This window comes from Cetorhinus maximus, chromosome 6 (genome assembly GCF_964194155.1).
Source record: "Cetorhinus maximus chromosome 6, sCetMax3.hap1.1, whole genome shotgun sequence".
In the NCBI taxonomy this organism is placed as follows: Eukaryota; Metazoa; Chordata; class Chondrichthyes; order Lamniformes; family Cetorhinidae; genus Cetorhinus; species Cetorhinus maximus.
In genome coordinates, this window is record NC_135884.1 from 82,090,215 (window position 1) to 82,112,274 (window position 22,060).

At 45.1% G+C, this 22,060-nt stretch overlaps 1 protein-coding gene across 1 annotated transcript in view; it reads right to left on the reverse strand.

The window, feature by feature from the left end:
- Positions 1-22,060, reverse strand: part of LOC144682291 (hydrocephalus-inducing protein-like) — a 524,265-nt gene that overhangs the window by 191,809 nt on the left and 310,396 nt on the right. Inside the window, exon 12 of the mRNA XM_078544767.1 lies at positions 8,813-8,931. Coding sequence (XP_078400893.1) covers positions 8,813-8,931 — 119 coding nt within the window. The remainder of the gene's footprint in view (positions 1-8,812; positions 8,932-22,060) is intronic.

Here is a 22,060-nt window from a genome sequence, read left to right on the forward strand (position 1 = left end):
GAATCATTCCGTCCTCTTCATCCAGCTTCAGGCCTCTGAATGGACATGTTATACACTGCGCTGCAGGTGACCACAATATGGGACACCCTCTCTCGCTCTTACCACCCGATTGGTCAAGGCCACAGAAGCGTATCTTCAACATGCCAAAGGTGTGTTCAATGCAGACTCATGTAAGTAGATGGCTCTGGTTGTAGTACCTCGCCGCTTCTGTTTCTGGCTAACAGATAGGTGTCAAGAACCATCTCTTCAGGGGATAATCCTTATCCCCCAGCAACCATTCATGGAGGCTGGATGTTGGCCTGAAGAGGTATGGCACCTGGGACTCTCACAAGGTGAAGGAATCATGACAGCTTCCCAGGAACTGAGCGCATACCTGAAAAATGTGTTTCTTGTGGACAGAGGCCAGCTACATGAACGGAGTCTTTTCTGTTGTGGAATCTGGCTGGCTGGTTCATGGGTGCCTTGTGGGGTTATGTGGGTATATTCGATGACCCCTTGGAATCTACTGTTGGCAGCAATGTCAAATGCCCTCTGTGCCTGTGCTGGCTCATCTGTGTCAAAATCAATAGAGAACAGGACATCCGTGACCTACCTGATAGGGTGATGAGCTGCCAACTGTGAAATGCCACCCAGATCTGCCTGGAATGACCAGGGTGCATAAAAATTCAAGTCAATGGCAGCCTTAATGGCTGCTGTTAGGGGACTTCCGGAGGGCCATGAGGCATTAGGTGACTGTGCACCGTAGCAGAAATCTCTGACGCTATCTGCCCGGAAAGGTACAGTCTCCTTTAGCACTGTTGCTGTCATCTGCAGGTATCTGCCTCTTGGGCAATGCAGGCTCTCAGTGTGCTCCTCGAGCCTCCTCCTGACCAGGAGAACATCTCTGCTGAGGCTCCTCCTTGCGGCTCTGCTCGATGTCACAGTACTGTAACCTGTTCCTATCGCCAGTCACTGAGCTCAGTGGTTTATGCAGCAGGACTTCCTCTGCCAACCTCTGCTATCCAGGTGAAGCCAGCAGCCTAACACCCCTCTCAGGACTACAAACGCTCACCTGTGAGAAATGCACGCCTCTCAGCACCAATGATGGTAACTTTGTGCCACTGGTTGAGCAGGTGAGCATGATTGTCCATCCTGATATGAAATTGGCTAGTACCTCCATTAGCCCTGATGATCCCCTGCTGTGGGCACACCAGGTTCACCCTGACATATCCCAGACTCTGCATGACCCCGTGCCTGCCGATTGAAAATCCCAAACTGGCCCAGTGAGCGGTGTTATAAGTTTTCACCACTAGCTTAATGGGCACTCAATCAGCAACATAGTGGGTTCCAGACACCCTGGGCAGAATTTTCCTTCCCTGTTGGCGTCGGGTGTCATGGCGGGTATGAGTGGACAATACGGCGGGAAGGCCTTGAATAGGTTTTCACGCCATCATGAAACTAGTTTGCGATCATCCACTCCGCCCGTCAATGACGGGCCACCTCTCCTGCCGCTGCACGTCGGGAACATGCAAGGGAGGGGGGTCCGTGGAGTCAATGACTGCCTCCTGGGCAGCGAACTGAGGGTGGGTATGGTAGGATGGAATGGTGAGAACTAGAGAGGGAAGAGTGAGCCGGTAGGGTGGGAGGGTTAGGGTGCGAAGGTAACAGCAAAAGGAACAGCAAGGGTGGTTGGCGGAGACTCGGAGGCAGACAAAGACCCTGGGGGTGGGAAGGAGAAGGTCGGGGAGGTCAATGTGGGTGGGGGTGAGATTTTCAGGAAGGTAGGGAACGTTCACCCGGATATCCTGGAAAGAAAAGGGTTCTGGCTGGTAGGTGATGGTGGCGAGGTGGAAGGTGATGCCAGGGGATCAACAGGGATGGGGGAGCTGAAGCCTGCTTCACTTCAACCATCTTGCAAAATAGAAAGTGGAAGGAGCCTCGTATTGGGCAGAACAGGTGCTGCATGGGAATGCAATCAATGGGTGGATGGAGATGCAGGTCAGCTCAGATGAACAACTGAAAGAGACCTCCCAGCAGGCAGAATTGAAAATGCTCGGGACATTGAGATGAGTGTGAAGGAGGAAGGATCTGCGTGCATGGGAGAATGCTTGCACAAGGCTCAGAAAGGCCCTGCCATACACACCATTTTTTCTCCAGAGTCACTTGTGGGCCAGCTTCATGCAGCTGAACTGTTAGTGGTGGGGGATGCAGGGGGAGGACTTGTGAAGCCTGAAAATGAAGCTGAAAGACACCATGGCATATTTTTCAGTGAAAGTGAATATATTTTTCGATTATAAAGTGACAAAATGCGTTCACCCGTTGTTATGGCCGAGTAGCTGGGAAAGCTGAGTTATTTTTTTAAAATCCCAGAGGGAAACTTTAACCAATTGTCATAACCTATAATTTTAAGTGTTATGTTTGACATGCAACTCTAAATTCAGGAATCATACCACTAGTTCGCGAAAGGTTTTATATTAAGCTAAATAAAACATTTTATTAATTTATATGAGTTAAATATATACACATTTACAAATTACTACTATCATACTTTTAAATTCCCAAACTAATCTCCATTAAGGCAACAGTAACCCATAGACTTAACCACAGAGTCATAGTCATAGAGTCATAGAGGTCTACAGCACAGAAAAAGGCCCTGCGGACCAACGAGTCAGTGCCGGTCAAACAAGAACCTAACTATTCTAATCCCATTTTCCAGCACTAGGCCCATAGCCTTGTATGCCATGGCATCGCACATGCACATCCAAATACTTCTTAAATGTTATGAGGGTATCTGCCTCTGCCACCCTTTCAAGCAGTGAGTTCCAGATTCCCACCACCCTCTGGGTGAAAAATTTCCTCTAAACCTCCTGCCCCTTACCTTAAATATATGCCCCCTGGTTATTGATCCCTCCACCAAGGGGAAAAGTTCCTTCCTGTCTACCCTATCTATGCCCCTCATAATTTTATACACCTCAATCACGTCCCCCTTCAATCTCCTCTGCTCCAGGGAAAATAACCTCAGTCTATCCAATCTCTCCTCATAACTAAAACTCTCCACCCCAGGCAACATCCTGATAAATCTCCTCTGCACTCTCTCTAGTGCAATCGCATCATTCCTATAATGGGGATTCCAGAACTCCCCCGATCCTCAGAACTTCCTAGGGTCCTACCGTTCATCGAGTATTCCCGTGCCTTGTTTGTCCTGCCCGAGTGCATCACCTCACACTTATCCGGATTAAATTCCATTTGCCACTGATCAGCCCATCTGGCCAGCCCGTCTATATCCTCCTGTAATCTAAGGCTATCCTCCTCACTATTGACCACCCCACCAATTTTTGTGTCATCCGTGAACTTACTGATCAACCCTCCTACATTCAAGTCTAAATCGTTTATATATACCACAAACAGCAAGGGACCCAACACCGATCCCTGTGGAACCCCATTGGACACAGGCATCCAGTCACAAAAACGCCCCTCGACCATCAGCCTCTGCTTCCTGCCACTCAGCTAATTCTGGATCCAATTTGCCAAATTGCCTTGGATCCCATGGGATCTTAGCTTCGCTATCAGTCTCCCATGCGGGACCTTATCAAAAGCCTTGCTGAAGTCCAAGTAGACTACGTCAAATGCATTGCCGTCATCTACACACCTGGTCACCTCTTCGAAAAATTCAATCAAATTGGTCAGACATGACCCCCCTTAACAAAAACATGCTGACTGTCCTTGATTAATCCCTGCCTCTCTAAGTGTAGGTTAATTCTGTCCCTCAGTATTGCTTCCAACAGTTTCCCCTGAGGTTAGACTGACTATACACAAGGCAGAAGCATTTGTCTCCAGACACCAGGCAAAGTATTTTCACCTTACGAATTCAAAATGAGGTTCTTTTCACTTCGGTTCCTGTGGAGACAGTTGGAGGCTTACACCTGCTTTTGATCTCATATTGCCTCTGCTCTACACACACAAAACTGCTGAATTTACACCGAGCACAGCCCATTGAATGTAAATTCTCATTGTATCACCAGCCTCTTTCAACTCCACCTTTTAACAATAAATCCCCTCTCATAGTACCAATTTTATTAGTAATATAAACATATTGCTTGGTATCTGCTCGCTAGGTGGTAGTTTTCAGCCCACTTCCTGAACGCTTTATTCAAAAAATGAAAAAGCACTCTACCTCTCTGTTTACATCTCAAAACCAGTACACATCAAAGCACCCAGACTAGCTGGCTTTAATCCAATTAAGATGCCCACAGACTAAACCTCTATTTTAAAAGAAAAATATTTTCCAATAATATTATATACGTGAATAGCTTCATGACACCCGTGCAACCACTTGTTATCAGAAATTCTTAACTGTCCTAGGCCTACCACTTCTTCTTGGTGCTGCCCTGACATCCACAGTACGGATGGAGACAGTCTGTACAATGGTTGGCCTGTTGCCTCTGATGACTTCGGTGTGGGTCCTCTGGAGAGCCAAAGACTCGAGGGGCCCAACTTACTTTGGCTGTCTCCTGTGGGCCAGCTGCTCCTTCTACAGGTTGAAGGGGTCACAGGCAAAGGGGACTCGGAGGGAGAGGACAGCCTCAGATTCCAGAGTGGATGACCAGGAGTGTCCAGCTGCCGCTCCTCCCCCCTCGGGTGCCAGAAGGCCCCAGTCTGACTCAGTTTCGAGGAGAAGGAGTGCCTGGAGGGATGTTGAGGTGCCCCATTTCCCTCTCATGTTGCCACTGCAGAAACTCACCCATGGCTACCTCAGGTAGCAGGTCTGCATGCATCTCCGCATTCTGCTGGACCAGGGTCTCCATGGCGTCTGCTATCCTTCCAATGGAGACCTGCAAAAAGCGTACATGTGGGTACCACTTTATCAAAGAGTAGGTGGATGCACTCCTGACTCGAGTGCCACTCTTTTGAGGGCTTCCAACAGCTCTGCGTGATGTTCCCATGCCTTCTGCTGACTCCACAATGAGTTGGAAGGCTCATCCAGACGCTCGTCATCTGACTTGGATCTTACAGATGCCTCTTCCCCAGCAGTCCTCCAAGTGCCGGGGAGCTTGGCTGAATGTGCCTCCTCCTGCTGCAGACACGTGTCTGTGCAGCAAAGACCAGATTGTGAACCTGCTCTGGATCTAGGCCCCACCGAGGTTTGTGTCTTTGTGCTGGTGGAGGGTGTGGGTAAGCACTGTGACGGTTCTTCCAGGCTGCTTATTTCCCACTCTTCAATGGACGTGTTGCTCTCTTGGCTGGAAGTGAGGACGTGGATGGAGCTGAGGGACTGGCTGGCTGAGGGCGTCAGTCACTTAGCAGAGCTCCCTGTGAATCAAAGTGAATTAGTGAATGGCAGCAGAGTCAAAACAGGAGAGAGAGCACTCAAAGTTGTGTTGAGAGACAGATATTGTGGTGCAGGATCCTCGTTCGCCACCAACCTCACCATCGCCTCAGGCATGGTCCACGTCCTCACCAGTCAGCGCGATGGCACGCTCCTCAAAGTGAGTGAGGGGCCTAATATGGGCCACTCCACCCCCAGTCTGGGACCTCTCTCTGCCATTGTGAGCCAGCTTCTCCTGTATGAAAACAGATGGAGAGTGTGCGAGCAGGACACATGGCACTGCATGGAATGTTTGTGTGGTGAGCGGAGCCATGGATGGGATGAGGGTACAAGCTTGAGAGGATGTGAGCCAAATAGTGAAGTGAGGGTGTGAGTGAGAGTTAGCGGTTTTGTCCCTTGAGGTGTGAGAACCCTGTGGATGTGTGATGGGCTTGTGAGTGTGTGAGTTTAGAGCGATGAGATGGTTGACTTACCCTGGCAGCAGGGATAAGATCATTCATCCTCTTCCTGCACTGGATGGCTGACCTCTTGTGGGGAACATTGGCACTGACCACCGCTGTCACCGCTTCCCAAGCTGGATTGGTGATGTTGCTGCCCCTCCTGTGGCTAGAGTTGGGTAGAGGACATCACGACCAGCCTCCATAAGGTCCAAAAGACGTTCCAGGGATGCATCACTGAATGGGGGGCTGTAGCCTTCTTGCCTTTCTGGGCACTGTCTTCTGTGCAGCAGTCCTGGGCTGGAAGCTCTGAGAGGTGCACACATGGCTGCACTTTAAATATGGTGCGCAGCATGGGGAAGCAGTGAAGTGATGGTGTGGTGGGCGAATCGGAGGCTGCCCACCAGCAATCTGGCGTGTTTCCCAGGAATACATGATTAATGAGGCGAGATTGGGACAATATGGTGCGAAAACCTGCCATTACAGCCTGCGGGTAAAACGTCCTTTTTCCCGCCCGCTACTGCACTTAGTGCAAATCTGGGACAATTCCACCCCACCCCCCCACATCTCCCGCCCTCCCATTGAAAATTGTATCGCATTCCAGAAGCGACAATGAAAATGCAGCCAATGATATGTATGACCTTGATCACATTGGTTGTGCCCAGAATACAGCCACCAGATGACTACCTTTGACATCTAAATTGTTCTCAGCATGAATTAATGTCACAGATTTCCACTGACAAAGTCTTCCATGTTATGTATGTTAATAATCAGACACTTCAAATACCAGTTGGAGATCAAGCTTTTATTGTTCTAATATCTGGCAATGTGAAAAGCATGAATAAAGATAAACTGCTTGAAAGAAACATGCTGAATCAACTTAGCTTCTAATTAATTTATGTATATTTTAGCATTGTCAGATCACAGATAAAATCTTAACACAACAAAAGGTTACGGTGCTATTCAGTTCGATCACTGCTATTCAATCAAGTATAATTGCAGATTCAGACACATAATAAGGTTTTTTTTAAACAAGTTTAAAGTTTGTTATTTGAAAACAACTGAATAAAGTCAGTTGCTGATAATTTTGGGAGTCAAATAAAAAGAAATGCTTACAATACAAAGGTAAGCATTTTGGCAAACAGTGAGGAAAATTGTAAATTACTTCAAGGATTGACAGGTTAGTAGAAAGGGCAGATAGATGTCAGTGTAATTTAATGGATGAGGTAATATATTTTGGGAAGATAAAATAGGAATGGAAAAACACTGAAGGGTATGGATGCCAAGAGACCTGGAGTTCAAATAAAACCCAGAAACTGCAAGGGCCTTAAAAAGGGCCAACAGAATTATGGGCTGTTCAAGTAGACTAGCTAAAGTTCCTTATGTCCCCTATGGCAGACAGGAATGAGCCAGAAGTATAGCCTGAGAGGAGACCTGTACGTAGAGTGGCTGAACTACTTTACACAGAGGGCTATTGGTCCACAATATGGTAAAGGGAGAGACAATTGCAGCATTTAAGGGGAAGTCTTATAAATAGTTGAAGCAGAGGAAGATTCATGGCTGTGGGAAGTATAAGCAGGGCAATGGGAATTCTTTCAAAATAGCACAGAGATTGTGGGCAAATAGCCACCTTCTGTACTTGTAGTTCTGTGATGTACAGCCAACAAGACAAATAGGATGTTACTGTCAGCTTGATTCAAATTAAAATATTCAAAATCACAAAAAATTGCACATTTCCTAAAGGAGGCTGATCTCAGGCAGCAACAACATGAGTTAAACGGAAAATGCTGGAAATATACAGCAGATTCAAACAGCATTTATAAAAAGGCAGATCAACTTCTCCTGTTTGATGCTGTATATTTCTAGCATGTTCAGTTTTTACTTCAGATTCCTAAAGCATTTGCTTTATTTTCTTTTTACTCCAAACATCATGAAGCATGTTAGTAGGATCCCAGGCTAGGTATATAATGGTTTGATGCAAAATGAAACTTGCTCTACTGTGTCTCAGTAATATGATTCAACCCCAATCTTAGGAGAGCACTTAGCACAGAACCAGTACAATGCATTTTGAATTGCTCAATCCCCCCAGACCTCCCTGAGTGAGATTCAAATTTTAGCAGGAACAGTAGCATATGTTGCCGGCCTTGTAGGCCAGAGGCCTAGACTAGTGATTCAGAAATGAGAGTTCAAATCCCACTATGACATCTGGGCTATTTAAATTCAGTTAATTAAATAAATCTGCAGAAACTAAAGTTAGTGTTACTCATCATGAACATGCATTTGCTTCACTAATATCTGTTAGGGAAGGAAATCTGCCTCACCTGGTTTGGCTGATTTGTGACTACAGGCCGCAGCAATGTGGTCAACTGCCCTATGAACTGAACAAGCAAGCCCTCAGTGGTCAAGAAGGTGGCTCACCAGCACCTTCTCTAGAACAATTGGGGAACAGCAATAAACACTGACCTTGCCAAATATTAGATTTGGATCAGATATGCTAGAATGATATCAAATGATGCATTTATATTCATATCCCATGAATTAACAAAAGCAAGTTCCAACTGAAGGGCAGTTTAAACTGTAACCACTAAAGACTGCCCAAACTCATTTCACCTATGTCCATTAAGGCCATCAGGCAGAAGAGCCTGGACTGGATTTGAAGTGGTAGAAGGCCAGCCTCTGACCCACCACTGTTCCATTTCAATTTTTAAAAAACTTCACATTACCTACACAAAAGCAAATTTTTAAGTCAATTCATCACTTAAATGTGCAAGCTATTTCAGACTACTGTAGACAGATAACAGATGGACGAGGCAATGAGCTTTTTCAGACCTTTCAATCTTGGAAGCACAGGGTACATACAGAATAAAAATTGAAACTGCCATGGTACAATAGGTAGATGGACAGAGAAATGAAGAACAGTTTGGTATGGGACATATGCTCTAATTCACTAGTCAATAATTGCTTTGTCCATGAATTCCCATAACTGAGGTTTTCATTTAGAAGCCTAATAGTTTCAGAAAAACTTTTAAGTCAATTTTGGAGATTAAAGTAAAGAAACTCTATAACCTACCTCATAAATTTGTTTTGAGCTAACAAAGACATTTCCTATTTCAACCTGGTCCACGTTCAGGATCACCTTAGGGCCCAGACCTTCGCACTTGATTCGGAGGGGCAAGCGGGTTTCACGACCTAGAGAACCAGAGCATCGATATACATCATCAATTTTTAACTCTGTCAGATCTTGTTGAGTAAAACATTTATAAGCATCACCTTGTAGCTGAGGCAGCTTGAGTTTATTGGCTATTTCTGTGAACTCAGTGAAAAGTGCAGTAATAGGCTGCTGGGCAACAGTGATGGGAGGCTCCTGCAGTACTACTAATCAGATTGTGACAAATTAGAATCCCAGCAGCAACCACCATTCAACCTCAACTGTCTTAACAAACTTATCTCACCAAATAAGCACACTCCATTGGTCCAAGTAATACTGTCCCCTTTGTCAGCAATCCATCTTTTCTTACTGCCAAATAATTGATCTCTAATCTAATAGAAAAACATTCCGAGGGTGGCTCTTGTGCTATAGAAGCTGACACTGAGGTATATGAGCTATGTAGTTTCAGGTAGAAGTGAATTAGAAACGTTTATCCAACATGCATTGCATCTCTCGTCAGCAACTAATGCAGTGGTATTGGTGAAAGCTCAAGAATACTCCCAACCACCCCACCAAAATAAGCTGTACAAAGGCAAAAGTGGGATATGGTTAAATGAACATTTTATTTGTTTAAAAAATGCATCATCCAACTGACTTCTAGGATACCTAGTCCAAATCTAATATTTTCTTATTCCTCAAGCCTCTCTACAAGATAGAAGTGGCTTAAATTGAGATGGATGGAAGATTGAAGTGAGTAACAGGGTATAAATGAAACAAAATCTCCCTTCAAGTCAGAGAATCTAGATCAAGGTATTATCATCTTCAAAATCAAAGCAAATTCAGGAAAAGCTTCTTCAAAGTATTGTGAGAATATGGAGCACACTGCCCCAGAAGGCCACAGATACATTTTGAGGTATGTAAAGGGAGATACTTACCTGGGAAGGAAGAGTATTATCTCATATGGAGAAATGGTAGAGTATTGGAATTAGACAAAATTGTCAGAGTCATTCAGAATGGCAGAGCCAGCTCAAAGAGCCAAATGAGTCACTATTGTTGTGAAGTCATCTTAATAAAGCTGTCACCACACAACAATGAATGGGAAAGTAAACCCTTGATATTATACATGCCGGCTTGCAAGTACACAATTATATCAGCAAATCTCTAACATAATAAGAAACGTGCTTTTCTCCAGTACTCTCTCTTTTCCTGTCTTTAAAGTGGGGAGGCTTACTGAGCTACAGTTCCTCAGGTGCCAACTACCTTGTGATACTTCACTCAAGTTGCCATCATACAAGTGTCAGTCCACACAATGAATGGTGGAAAACTATTCAACCACAGAAGCATTGTAGGATGGTAGCATAGTGATAATGTTACTGCACTAGTAATCCAGAGGTCCAAACTAATGCCCTGGAGACATCAGTTCAAATCCCATGCAGCAGCGGGGCAGCGGGGGGGGGGGGGGGGGGGAATTTAAATTCAGTTAATTAAATCTGGAATAAAATGATAGTCTCATTAATAATGATAATGAAACTATTGTATTGTCTTAAAAAACCCATCTGGTTCACTAATGTCTTCCTTCAGGGGAGGAGATCTGTTGTCCTTGCCCAGTCTGGCCTACATGTGACTCTGGACCCACACTAATTTGGCTGAATCTTAACTGCCCTCTGAAATGGCCTAGCAAGCCACTCAGTTGTAGTTAGCTCACCATCACTTGGTCAAGGCAAATGGGGGTGGGCAATAAATGCTGACCTTGCCAGCAATGCTCACCTCCATGAACGAATAATTTTTAAAAATTCAAAGTCTAGCCTAATCCCATCCTCATCTGACATTGCACATGCTCATCTTCCAGCAGGGTTCATTGGGTAACAAAAGTAGGAACTCTGGAAAATCCCAGTTAAGATTTCTCTCCCTACTCTTGGGGCACTAGGGCCAATTGTAGAATCCAATTGTCACCACAAGCTAAGATCGGCTAATGCAGCACAGACATGGAATCAAGCTTACAACCATGATTGTGTAATTCAGTTACCAACTAAGCAACTGTGAAGCCGCAAATATGGTGCTTAATAGTGTTGTGCTGTACAAAACTATGACAGAGTATTACAATTTCATTTGATTCATCTAAACGTTCAAAGCTATGTGTCAAAACCAGTGTTTTATCATAACTTCCATTTTTCCTTCATTTGTGACTTTTCCATTCTCAACACATAGCTCAACATGGTGGAAACATTATCTGGGTGTTGTGATCAAGCAAGCAGGTGATGGTGTTTAAACACATGAAATGTCTTTTTTCTGTAGTGGCAATTAAAAAAACAACATATTGACAAAACATACTTTGCAAGTCTAAAGAGATAGTCAGTGCAACTGAAACAATCTAGCCAAAATGTAGGAGCCAGGTATTAAACCAAAGACATCAACTCAAGATATTGGGCAGAATTTTGCCCTTGATGGGCAGGCAGGCCCCACCGGCTCAGCAGCAGGCGGGCAGCCGATCGCCGCTGCCGAAACGGGCCCCGCCGCCATTTTAAGTGGGCGGGCCAATTGAGGCCCACTCAGCGGACCGCCAGACCGGAAGCGCTATGGGCTTCCTGTGTGGGGGGGGGGGATTCCCCAACTGTCAGAGTGCGCTCATTCGCCCATGTGCGCGAAAGAGCGCACATCTCCCTGAGGCAAAGTGCTGCCTCAGGGAGATCACTGAAAGGCTGGTAAATATAAAAAATAGAACAATAAAAAATTCATTAACATGTCCCCCTCATGTGAAAATGTCAATGGGACATGTTAATGAAATAAACAAAAACTTTATTAAACGTTCTTAAAACTGCTATCAAACCTCATCCCACCACTGGATGAGGTTTGTAAAAAAATCACCTACCCGCCTGCCTGTTGGGCCCATGTGCCAAGCCGAAGTTTGCACGGGCCCCTCAAAATCGTCGACGATTGGCAAGTTAAGGGCCTTAACGAGGCCTTTAATTAATGGTAGGCGCACGTCCCGCTGCACAGTGCGCCCGCCGACCGAAATTTCGCGATGCCGCGCGCTGACGTCGGGACACGGGCGCGACATTTTAAGCGTTGGCGTGCGGGCTCCGCCACCCGCACGCCAGCCAGAAGATTCTGCCCATTATGTGAAGTCAGACCAAAAATTCAGCCAACTTCTACAGATAGGAAGGATACACAAAGGCTGGCACTCTTCATCTGGTTGAGCTTGAAATTTATTCTCAAGGCTACAGCAAAAGCGCCTTGGCTAACTGCAACTAACAAAGAAGTGCTAGAACACCTAATCACCAACCCCTTCAAGGCTGCAATGTACCAAAACCAAAGGCAAATAAAAGTGAAACTGATTTTGGGGTTGCCTAAGATTACATAACTAGAATTTACAGTAAAGTCTCCTCCCACCCTTCATCTAATTCAATCAGCATATCCTTCCGTTCCTAATGGGGCACGGCTAATAGTTTTCCCTCAGCCAACACCATTAGGACTGATCATCTGTTCATTTTTCTCATTGCTGTCTGTAGGGCCTTCCTTGCTGCAAAATGGCTGCTATATTTGCTTGCATTATAACCTTGACTACACTTCAGAGTACTTCATTGGTGGTGAAGTGTTTCAGAATGCCTTGAGGATGTTAAAGTTGCTTTATAAATGCAAGTTCTTTCTTTCAATCAATTGCATGGACAGCTAAGGAAAATGATCTCATTTGTGTGTGGTTGGTTATTGGAAATCCAGCACAGTTGACCTTGCAAATATTTCATTACCTTTTTTAAAAAAAGGAAATAGAATTTCCCTACTTTTAAAACCATTAGCTTCCTAAAGGTTTCTTCTATAGCCTTTCCCATTGGCTAAGCAGGGTTAACCAGTGAACGTATAGAAGTTTCATGCTGGCTTAGCCGGTCTCAGCAGCTGAAGCATTTTAAGAGTTTCAATGGGGTAGATTTTCATTTTGACCCCACAGCCTTCCGATCAGCAGCCGCTCACCCTTCGTCTGCCTGACTAGCCTTGGTAAGTCCGCCCCACTTATCTGCTTAGAACCACAGAAAGGTTACGGTACAGAAAGAGGCTATTCAACCCATTGTGTCTGTGCTGGCCAAAAAGAGAAAGAAGAAACAAGCTGCTCATTTTAATCCCATTTTCCAGCACCTGGTCCATAGCCTTGCAGGTTACAACACTTCAGATGCAGATCCAGATTCCTTTCAAATGAGTTGAGAATTTCAGCCTCAACCACCAACTTAGGCAATAAATTCCAGATGCCCACCACCCTCTGGATGAAAATGTTTTTCCTCATGCCCCCTCTAATCCTTCTACCAATCTACCTTAAATCCATGCCTCTCCAACCTCTATTACTGGCTTGGTTTGGGACTGACTGCAGTCCCAGCAGTGGCCACTTCTCCCAGTGATGCTGCCGGGATTGAAGAGCTGCTGGCTTTCTGATTGGTCTGCAGCTCTTGGAGGCTGGGCATCCTGCCTCAGATTGGGGGGAGGTGGAAACCACAACTCAGGAAACTGTTGCCTGAGCCGCACAAAATAGCATTGCAGTTTCTAGGACCAGCGGAGGCAGGCTTACCCCCAACTTTCCAGTGGGTGGGTGGGGCTACCACTTCAGTGTTAAATCCCAGTCATTGCCATGAGAACTCCTGCAGACAGTCTACTGTCTTCATGAATCATGAACCTTACCTCTCCATTGAAACACGATGGTGTGTCATTATCAGCAGCACATTTGTAGATCTGTGCCCTTATCTCTGGCAGTTGAATGATGCTTTATTCTTGTGGCAATCCTCCATCCCCTAAGGCTTTGATTCTGCACCGCTAGTGAGAAGCTATTTGGGCTATCTATCCCCTGTTCACTTGGCAATTAATCCTTTCAGTAACCCTATACTTTGTGAATGAACTCTGCTACAACCCTGTCCATGGGTTAACTAGAGTCCTCTTTGAGTGGGCATTAAGAGTGCTCAGACAACGATTCAACTGTCTGGTTAAGTCTGGTGGCTTCCTCCAAAACAGCTCAGAATGAATGTCCTATATGCTGACGATTTGCTACATTTGCTTAAGCAATGATTCCACTTCTATGGAGCATAAATCAGCATAAATTGGCTATCATAGAGGAGACAATAAGATTGCTATTGCAAGAAAATGAAAATTTCACACTTATGGAAAAGTGGGTGCTCCTTGGAGTCTGAGGTCTTACAAATAACTTTATTCTGCATCTGACCTCAGCTACTAAGATGAACCAAATTGTCTCCATCATCTGTATTTGTCTGATTTACACTAGGCATGGCAGTTTTTTTTTTGATGTGGTTACTCAATGCCTGAACTGATGATATATTCTATCTCTACCGCAAACAGCTTCACACTGATGAGCACAAGAAAAGATAAAAGTTTTAAAGGACTAGAAAAGTTAAAAATAAGATATTAGCTTTTGAAAATACAGATCACCCATGAACTAACATCAAAGTCCTTTCTGAAATTATGCTTGGATAGTATTGCTACTTTTGGATTCACCTTACAGTCTCTCATTGTACTAAACACAAAGGAGTTCTTTGTTCCCTTTGAAAATGTAAAAACTTCAGATGCACTAATGTAAAACCAGCATTTTAGAACCTGTCAATTCTACCCCCTAATTCTGTACAAATAAATCAACACCACGTTAGGACAACCAACGGCAAATAAAAACATGGACATTATTCTAACTGAGCTAAATTCTGGCATAGAAGCAGATGAAAAATTGTCCCATCAAACACAAGAGACAACAAATAGCATTAAAAAAAAAAAATGACTGGATATTATCCAACGAGAGAGGGTAAATATAGGATAAAGGGGAGTGATTCACAGTACTCTGATTCAATAAGGGGTTATGGTGATGATATAGCTCTCAAAGTTAATAAGCGCTATCAAGAACGACATTGAATTACAAACTCGAAAATCTTTCGCAATTGTACAAAATGATCACGCTATTCCAAAGGAAGGTCAGAAGCAATTGGTGACTGCAATTCCATGATAAGTCCAAGATCTTAGCCATGCTAGCAAGAGAAATACCAAACAGGGGCCAGGCATTTCCCAGCAAAGGAGAGAATGGTACAACACCCCAAGCTATTGTCAGACCTCCTGCGAATGGCTTGGTTGAAATGTTGACATGAACTGACAGCTGACAGCCCTCTCAGCTGGGAAATTAAGCAAAGAGCAGGGGGAAGCTAATGGCATGAAATAAAGTTAATCACAAACTAAGGAAAGCACAGACTTACCCGTCAAGTTGAACTATGACGTGTTTTGTGAAGTGAAGATTTTTCTTCCACGGCCTCGGTTTTGAATTATTCAGTTTTAATCTTGGTGCCAGTCATACAAACATATTTGGCGCAATCAGCCAACATTGAGGCAGCTCTCCAACTCCCGAGTTCCTACCTTTTGGATCACTTTACTGGACCCAAATCATCCAATTGATAGAACTTCTCCCTGTGGTTGTAAGTTCTAGGATTGGAAATTTCTATTCACATTGTGTATCAGTTTCAATCACAGCAAGAGCACCCATAGGTAGATGCTCTGGATCACTTCCGTTAGGTGTTACAAAAACTATACTTACCTTGTTGAGCTCAAAAGTTGGGAACTCCAAGTCCCATCAAACCTTCAGACTTATCAGGAGTGGGCTGCACATGCGCAATTCAGCAGATCTGCATCTTTAAGTTCTTCAGGCCCAGGACAGGCCCAAACGCGGCTGTGCATAAAGAGAGAGAAAAAAGAAGAAAGTGACGCAAAAGCCCAGGTCAAGTAACCAGGAGTGGAGTGCCATTGTCAGCAAGGGAGAGGTCCCAAAAAGGGAAGAGGGGACAGGGAGAGGTCCCAAAAAGGGGAGAGGGGACAGGGGACAGGGAGAGGTCCCAAAAGGAAGTCCCAGGTAGGGGAAGTCCCAGAGACAGGGGACAGAGACAAATTCCAGTTAAGTTAAGGAAAAAGAGAGAAGAGAAACAGGCTCCAAACAGAAAAAGGGCTGCAGGGAGCAGAATTTAAGTGAAAAAGGCAACCAAAGGTTGGTAACTCCGTGCTGTGGGCTGGAGGGGCAAAGGTACCCCCTTTGGAGCAGTAGTGTTCTGCATGTCACAACCAAAAATCTGAAAGTTATGCCTGTAATTTTGTGTTTTAGTGCATACTCGGGAATCCAGGGGGATAGAATCTCAGGAGATGAGATTGAAACCCTGCAAGGCGGGCCATTGTTGATGCCATCCAAATTTGGTAATTGGAGCACTCAGAGAAGTCCTGAGGATCTAAGAAGCCTGCCGAAGGTTGGTGACTCTGTGCTGAGGGTTGTTTGGGCAAAGGTACCCCTTTGGAGCAATAGTGTTCTGCTCCGCATGGCTGAAGAGCTGAAGTTGTGCTTGTGATTCTGTGTCTGAGCGTAGACTCGGGAATCCAGGGCAATGGAATCTTGGGAGTCGAGATTGCAACCCTTCGAGGTGGGCCGTCGTTGAAGCTGTCCAAAGTGGAGCAACCTTTGGAGAGAATTCCAAGGCGAGATCTTCCAAGATGAAGATTGGAATCCCTTGATGGATAGATGGAGTTTCAGTAAGATTGGTTGACTCACAGGGTTACTGATGTCTGGGTAGGTTGTTGAGAAATCCGTGGAATCTGTTTTTGTTGTATTTGTCATTTATTGTGCAGTGAAGTGTGTTCGACCACAGCTTGCCTATTAATTCATATGTACCTCCATAGTAATCCTGAATGTTAGGGTTTAAGACAGATACTGTAAATTGTTTTATCTTTCTGACCTTTTATAGTAAAGTTTATTTTTGTTTGTTCAAAACCCCATGGAATCTTGTGGCTTTATTCACTGGGCAAATGTCTTGAATCTCAAACTGTGTCTACTTTAAACAAAACATTAACAGAATTACCTGGAAAAACTCAGCAGGTCTGGCAGCATCGGCAGAGAAGAAATCAGTTAACGTTTCGAGCCTTCATGGCCCTTCGGCAGAACTGAAGCATAGTTAGAAGAAGGGAGAAATATAAAACAAAAACAGAATTACCTGGAAAAACTCAGCAGGTCTGGCAGCATCGGCGGAGAAGAAATCAGTTAACGTTTCGAGCCTTCATGGCCCTTTGGCAGAACTGAAGCATAGTTAGAAGAAGGGAGAAATATAAATTGGTTTAAGGTGGGCGGGGGGGGGTGGTGGGGGGAGAGAGAGACACATTGAGGGTGTGGTGATTGTGGAGATGAGCAAGTAATCAAAAGATGTCACAGACAAAAGGGTCAAAGAGGTGTTTTGTCTGAGAAAAGTGCTAATTAAGAATGGAGGACAGGATATTCAAAGTACAGCTCCAGTGGGGGTGGGGTGGAAAGGCTAACAAGGTTTTAGTTTTAGATTTAAAAATAATGGAAATAGGTGGGAAAAGAAGAATCTATATAACTTATTGAAAAAAAAGCGGGGGGGGGGGGGGGGAGGGGAAGAAACGGGGTGGGGATGGGGGGAGGGGGAGTTTAAGATCTAAAGTTGTTGAATTCAATATTCAGCCCGGAAGGCTGTAAAGTGCCTAGCCGGAAGATGAGGTGCTGTTCCTCCAGTTTGCGTTGGGCTTCACTGGAACAATGCAGCAAGCCAAGGACAGACATGTGGGCAAGAGAACAGGGTGGAGTGTTAAAATGGCAAGCGACAGGGAGGTTTGGGTCTTTCTTGCGGACAGACCGCAGGTGTTCCGCAAAGCGGTCGCCCAGTTTGCGTTTAGTCTCTCCAATGTAGAGGAGACCGCATTGGGAGCAACGAATGCAGTAGACTAAGTTAGGGGAAATGCAAGTGAAATGCTGCTTCACTTGAAAGGAGTGTTTGCGCCCTGGGACGGTGAGGAGAGAGGAAGTGAAGGGGCAGGTGTTGCATCTTCTGCGTGGGCATGGGGAGGTGCCATAAGTGGGGGTTGAGGAGTAGGGGGTGATGGAGGAGTGGACCAGGGTGTCCCGGAGGGAACGATCCCTACGGAATGCCGTCGGGGGGGTGAAGGGAAGATGTGTTTGGTGGTGGCATCATGCTGGAGTTGGCGGAAATGGCGGAGGATGATCCTTTGAATGCGGAGGCTGGTGGGGTGATAAGTGAGGACAAGGGGGACCCTATCATGTTTCTGGGAAGGAGGAGAAGGCGTGAGGGAGGATGCGCGGGATATGGGCCGGACACGGTTGAGGGCCCTGTCAACGACCGTGGATGGAAAACCTCGGTTAAGGAAGAAGGAGGACATGTCAGAGGAGCTGTTTTTGAAGGTAGCGTCATCAGAACAGATGCGACGGAGGCAAAGGAACTGAGAGAATGGGATGGAGTCTTTACAAGAAGCGGGGTGTGAGGAGCTGTAGTCGAGGTAACTGTGGGAGTCGGTAGGCTTGTAATGGATATTGGTGGACAGTCTATCATCAGAAATTGAGACAGAGAGGTCAAGGAAGGGAAGAGAAGTGTCAGAGATGGACCATGTGAAAATGATGGAGGGGTGGAGATTGGAAGCAAAATTAATAAATTTTTTCCAGGTCCCGACGAGAGCATGAAGCAGCACCGAAGTAATCATCGATGTACCGGAGAAAGAGTTGTGGGAGGGGGCCGGAGTAGGACTGGAACAAGGAATGTTCCACATACCCCATAAAGAGACAGGCATAGCTGGGGCCCATGCGGGTACCCATAGCCACACCTTTTATTTGGAGGAAGTGAGAGGAGTTAAAGGAGAAATTGTTCAGTGTGAGAACAAGTTCAGCCAGACGGAGGAGAGTAGTGGTGGATGGGGATTGTTCGGGCCTCTGTTCAAGGAAGAAGCTAAGGGCCCTCAGACCATCCTGGTGGGGGATGGAGGTGTAGAGGGATTGGACATCCGTGGTGAAGAGGAAGCGGTTGGGGCCAGGGAACTGGAAATTGTTGATGTGACGTAAGGTGTCAGAGGAATCACAGATGTAGGTGGGAAGGGACTGAACAAGGGGAGAGAGAAGGGAGTCAAGATAACGAGAAATGAGTTCCGTGGGGCAGGAACAGGCTGACACGATCGGTCTGCCAGGACAGTTCTGTTTGTGGATTTTGGGTAGGAGGTAGAAGCGGGCCGTCCGAGGTTGGGCGACTATCAAGTTGGAAGCTGTGGGAGGAAGATCTCCAGAGGAGATGAGGTCAGTGACAGTCCTGGAAACAATGGCTTGATGTTCTGTGGTGGGGTCATGGTCCAGGGAGAGGTAGGAGGAAATGTCTGCGAGTTGACGCTCAGCCTCCGCGAGGTAGAGGTCAATGCGCCAGACAACAACAGTACCACCCTTGTCAGCGGGTTTGATGACAATGTTGGGGTTGGACCTGAGAGAACGGAGTGCAGTGAGTTCAGAGAGAGACAGATTAGAATGGGTGAGAGGAGCAGAGAAATTGAGACGGCTAATGTCACGCCGACAGTTCTCAATGAAAAGATCAAGAGAAGGTAAGAATCCAGAGGGAGGGGTCCAAGTGGAGGGAGAATATTGGAGGTGGGTAAAAGGATCCGTTGAACGGGGAGAGGACTCCTGCCCAAAGAAGTGAGCACGGAGACGAAGACGGCGGAAGAAGAGTTCAGCATCATGCCGAGCCCGAAATTCATTGAGATGAGGGCGTAAGGGTATGAAACTAAGTCCTTTGCTGAGCACTGAACGTTCAGCATCGGAGAGGGGAAGGTCAGGGGGTATAGTGAATACGCGGCTGGGGCTGGGATTGGAAGATGGGGTGAGGACGGAGGGACAAGCAGGGGTGGAGGGCCCCAGATGGGTGTTGGAGTCGATGAGTTGTTGGAGCTTGCGTTCCTTAGCACTTGAGAGAAAGAGAAAAAGTTTCTTGTTGAGGCGACGGATGAGGCGAAGAATAAAATGAAACTGGGGGCACGCGCAACTTTGAAAAAGGGTGCGGCGGTGCTGCTGGAGGGAGAGGTCGAGTGTGTTCATATGGCGGCGCATGGCACTGAGTGTGGATCTCAGAATGCAACGGGAACAGCAGTCCAAGAAACGTTTTATGTCCCGGAGATACCTGTAATCCTGGGTGGGTTCGAAACAAGAGGGATGGAATTTCAGTTGAAATCCACGTGGGGTGAGTCGGAGACGGAGACAGTCACTGAGAAAGGAGATATGGCTGTGAAAGCGGGTTTTAGTAAACACCTTGTCAAACACCAGGAGAGAAATGGAAAGCAATGAAGGTGAGCAGGGCAGAAGACAAACATTATTGTTCTCTAACCAAATCTCACCAATAGCTTAGGGATCTGGCCAAGAATCATAACATAGTGAAGGGGAGGGGAAGCTGGGAACAATATTTGGTGGGGGACGCATGGGGGGGTAAAGAGAGAGAAGTGAAGCCAGGAGCAGCATTTTAGAGGGAGTTATTTGGTGTGGTGTTCGCTTTCTTAAAGTTTTGATTGCATTCTTGATTACATATATGGCTCTATAAATTCCTAATTAATGTGACAAAAATGTAAAATATCACTAGACAATTGACTGGAAGGTTTAATGCATCAGCACGAAAATTTTCTTTTGTTCTCAATCCTCATGACAATACCTTTAAAACACTTAAATATGCAAATCTCACTGTGTCCTCACAATGAATATTCATTAATATGTCAGTAATGAAGTGCAGCACTGCAGAGCAATGAACTATATTTCTACATTAATTCAGTGAATAGGAAAATCACACAAAAACTTCAATTTTTATTTACATCGCAATTGAAAATGAATTAAAAACGTGTCATTGAGTTTTGTCCCTATTGTAATAATGGTATAAATGAATAACAAATTAGGTGATATCACAGATTTCTACCTCACCAACCTCTGCAAACAGGAATACCGAAGGAATAAAAAAGAACTACTCATTAACCTTTTTCATCTCAAATGTGAAGAAGCTTTTAAATTCAAAATCAAGCGAAGTTGAACTTTTAATTTTTTGCAGCTTTTCCTCTCTTACCCTTGTATGGTTCCACAGATATCACCCCTTGTTCCCATGTGAGTCCAAACAATGAGTACCAATAGGCTATTCCATCACTGGTCTACAGAGCCTAATCTTGTCCTCACCCAAAGTTCACACATTAGCAAGGATCACAAAAGACTGTAAAATGCCAAAGCCCCAGCCACAACTCCAGCTGTGTGCAGCATAAATCAAACAGACCACCTTATATTAAGTGCTATATCTGGAAACACCTTTACCCAACAGGCCATCAATTCAAGGACTTTTCCTTATATAAAGCCCAACACAAACCAAAGCATTCTGATGAGAAAATATGGAGTTTGTTAAGTCAAGGGAACATGTAGTTCCAAACTAGATCCTGAGATTCCTGGAATTAAAGGATTTGTACTCCTTTATTTTAAAGGAAAGGTCTGAGATGGTGACATTACTAGTGGCTGGAAGACTTCAAACTTAGAATAGGAACTATTATTTGGGATACAAAACTCACATATAAACACTTTAGGTTGAAGTTGAGGAGCTTTCACAATTTGTTAACTAGTTTAACCAAATGGGAATCTGGTATCATGGTGATAACAGAGACCTGGCTCAATAAAGAGCAGGCCTAAGTACTAAATATTCCTGGAGACAGGATGTTTAGGAAAGAGAGGGAAGAAAAGAAAGGATGAGAGGTGGCACTATTGATTAAAGAGAATATTACGTGCTGGAGAGAGGGGATGTCCTGGAGGAGTCAAGGACAGGATCTGAATACGTTAACTGATTTCTTCTCCACCGATGCTGCCAGACCTGCTGAGTTTTTCCAGGTAATTCTGTTTTTGTTTTGGATTTCCAGCATCCGCAGTAGCTTTTAGCTTTTTGTTTTTATCTAAGGACAGGATCTATTTGGTTAAAGTTAAGAAACAATAGAGGTGCTATTACTCTGTGTATTCTATAGGCCATTAACTAGTCAGAGAGACAAACAGGAACAAATTTGCAGGGAAATTAAAGAAAGGTTGAAAGCCTATTGCGTAGTGGTAATGGGGGATTTTAATTATCCTAATATAGTCTAAGATAGCAATAGTGTAAAGGGCGGTGGGGGAGAAGAATTTTTGAAGTGCATTCTGAAGAATCTTTTAGATCAGCACATTTCAGGCCCAACAAGGAGGCATTGCTGGATCTGGTTCTAGGGAAACAGGCGGGATAAGTGTATCTAGTGTCAGCAAGGCAACATTTAAAAAACAGTGATCATAAGGTTTAGGTTGGCTATAGAAAAGGACAAGGGGCAATCTAGAGTAAAAATATT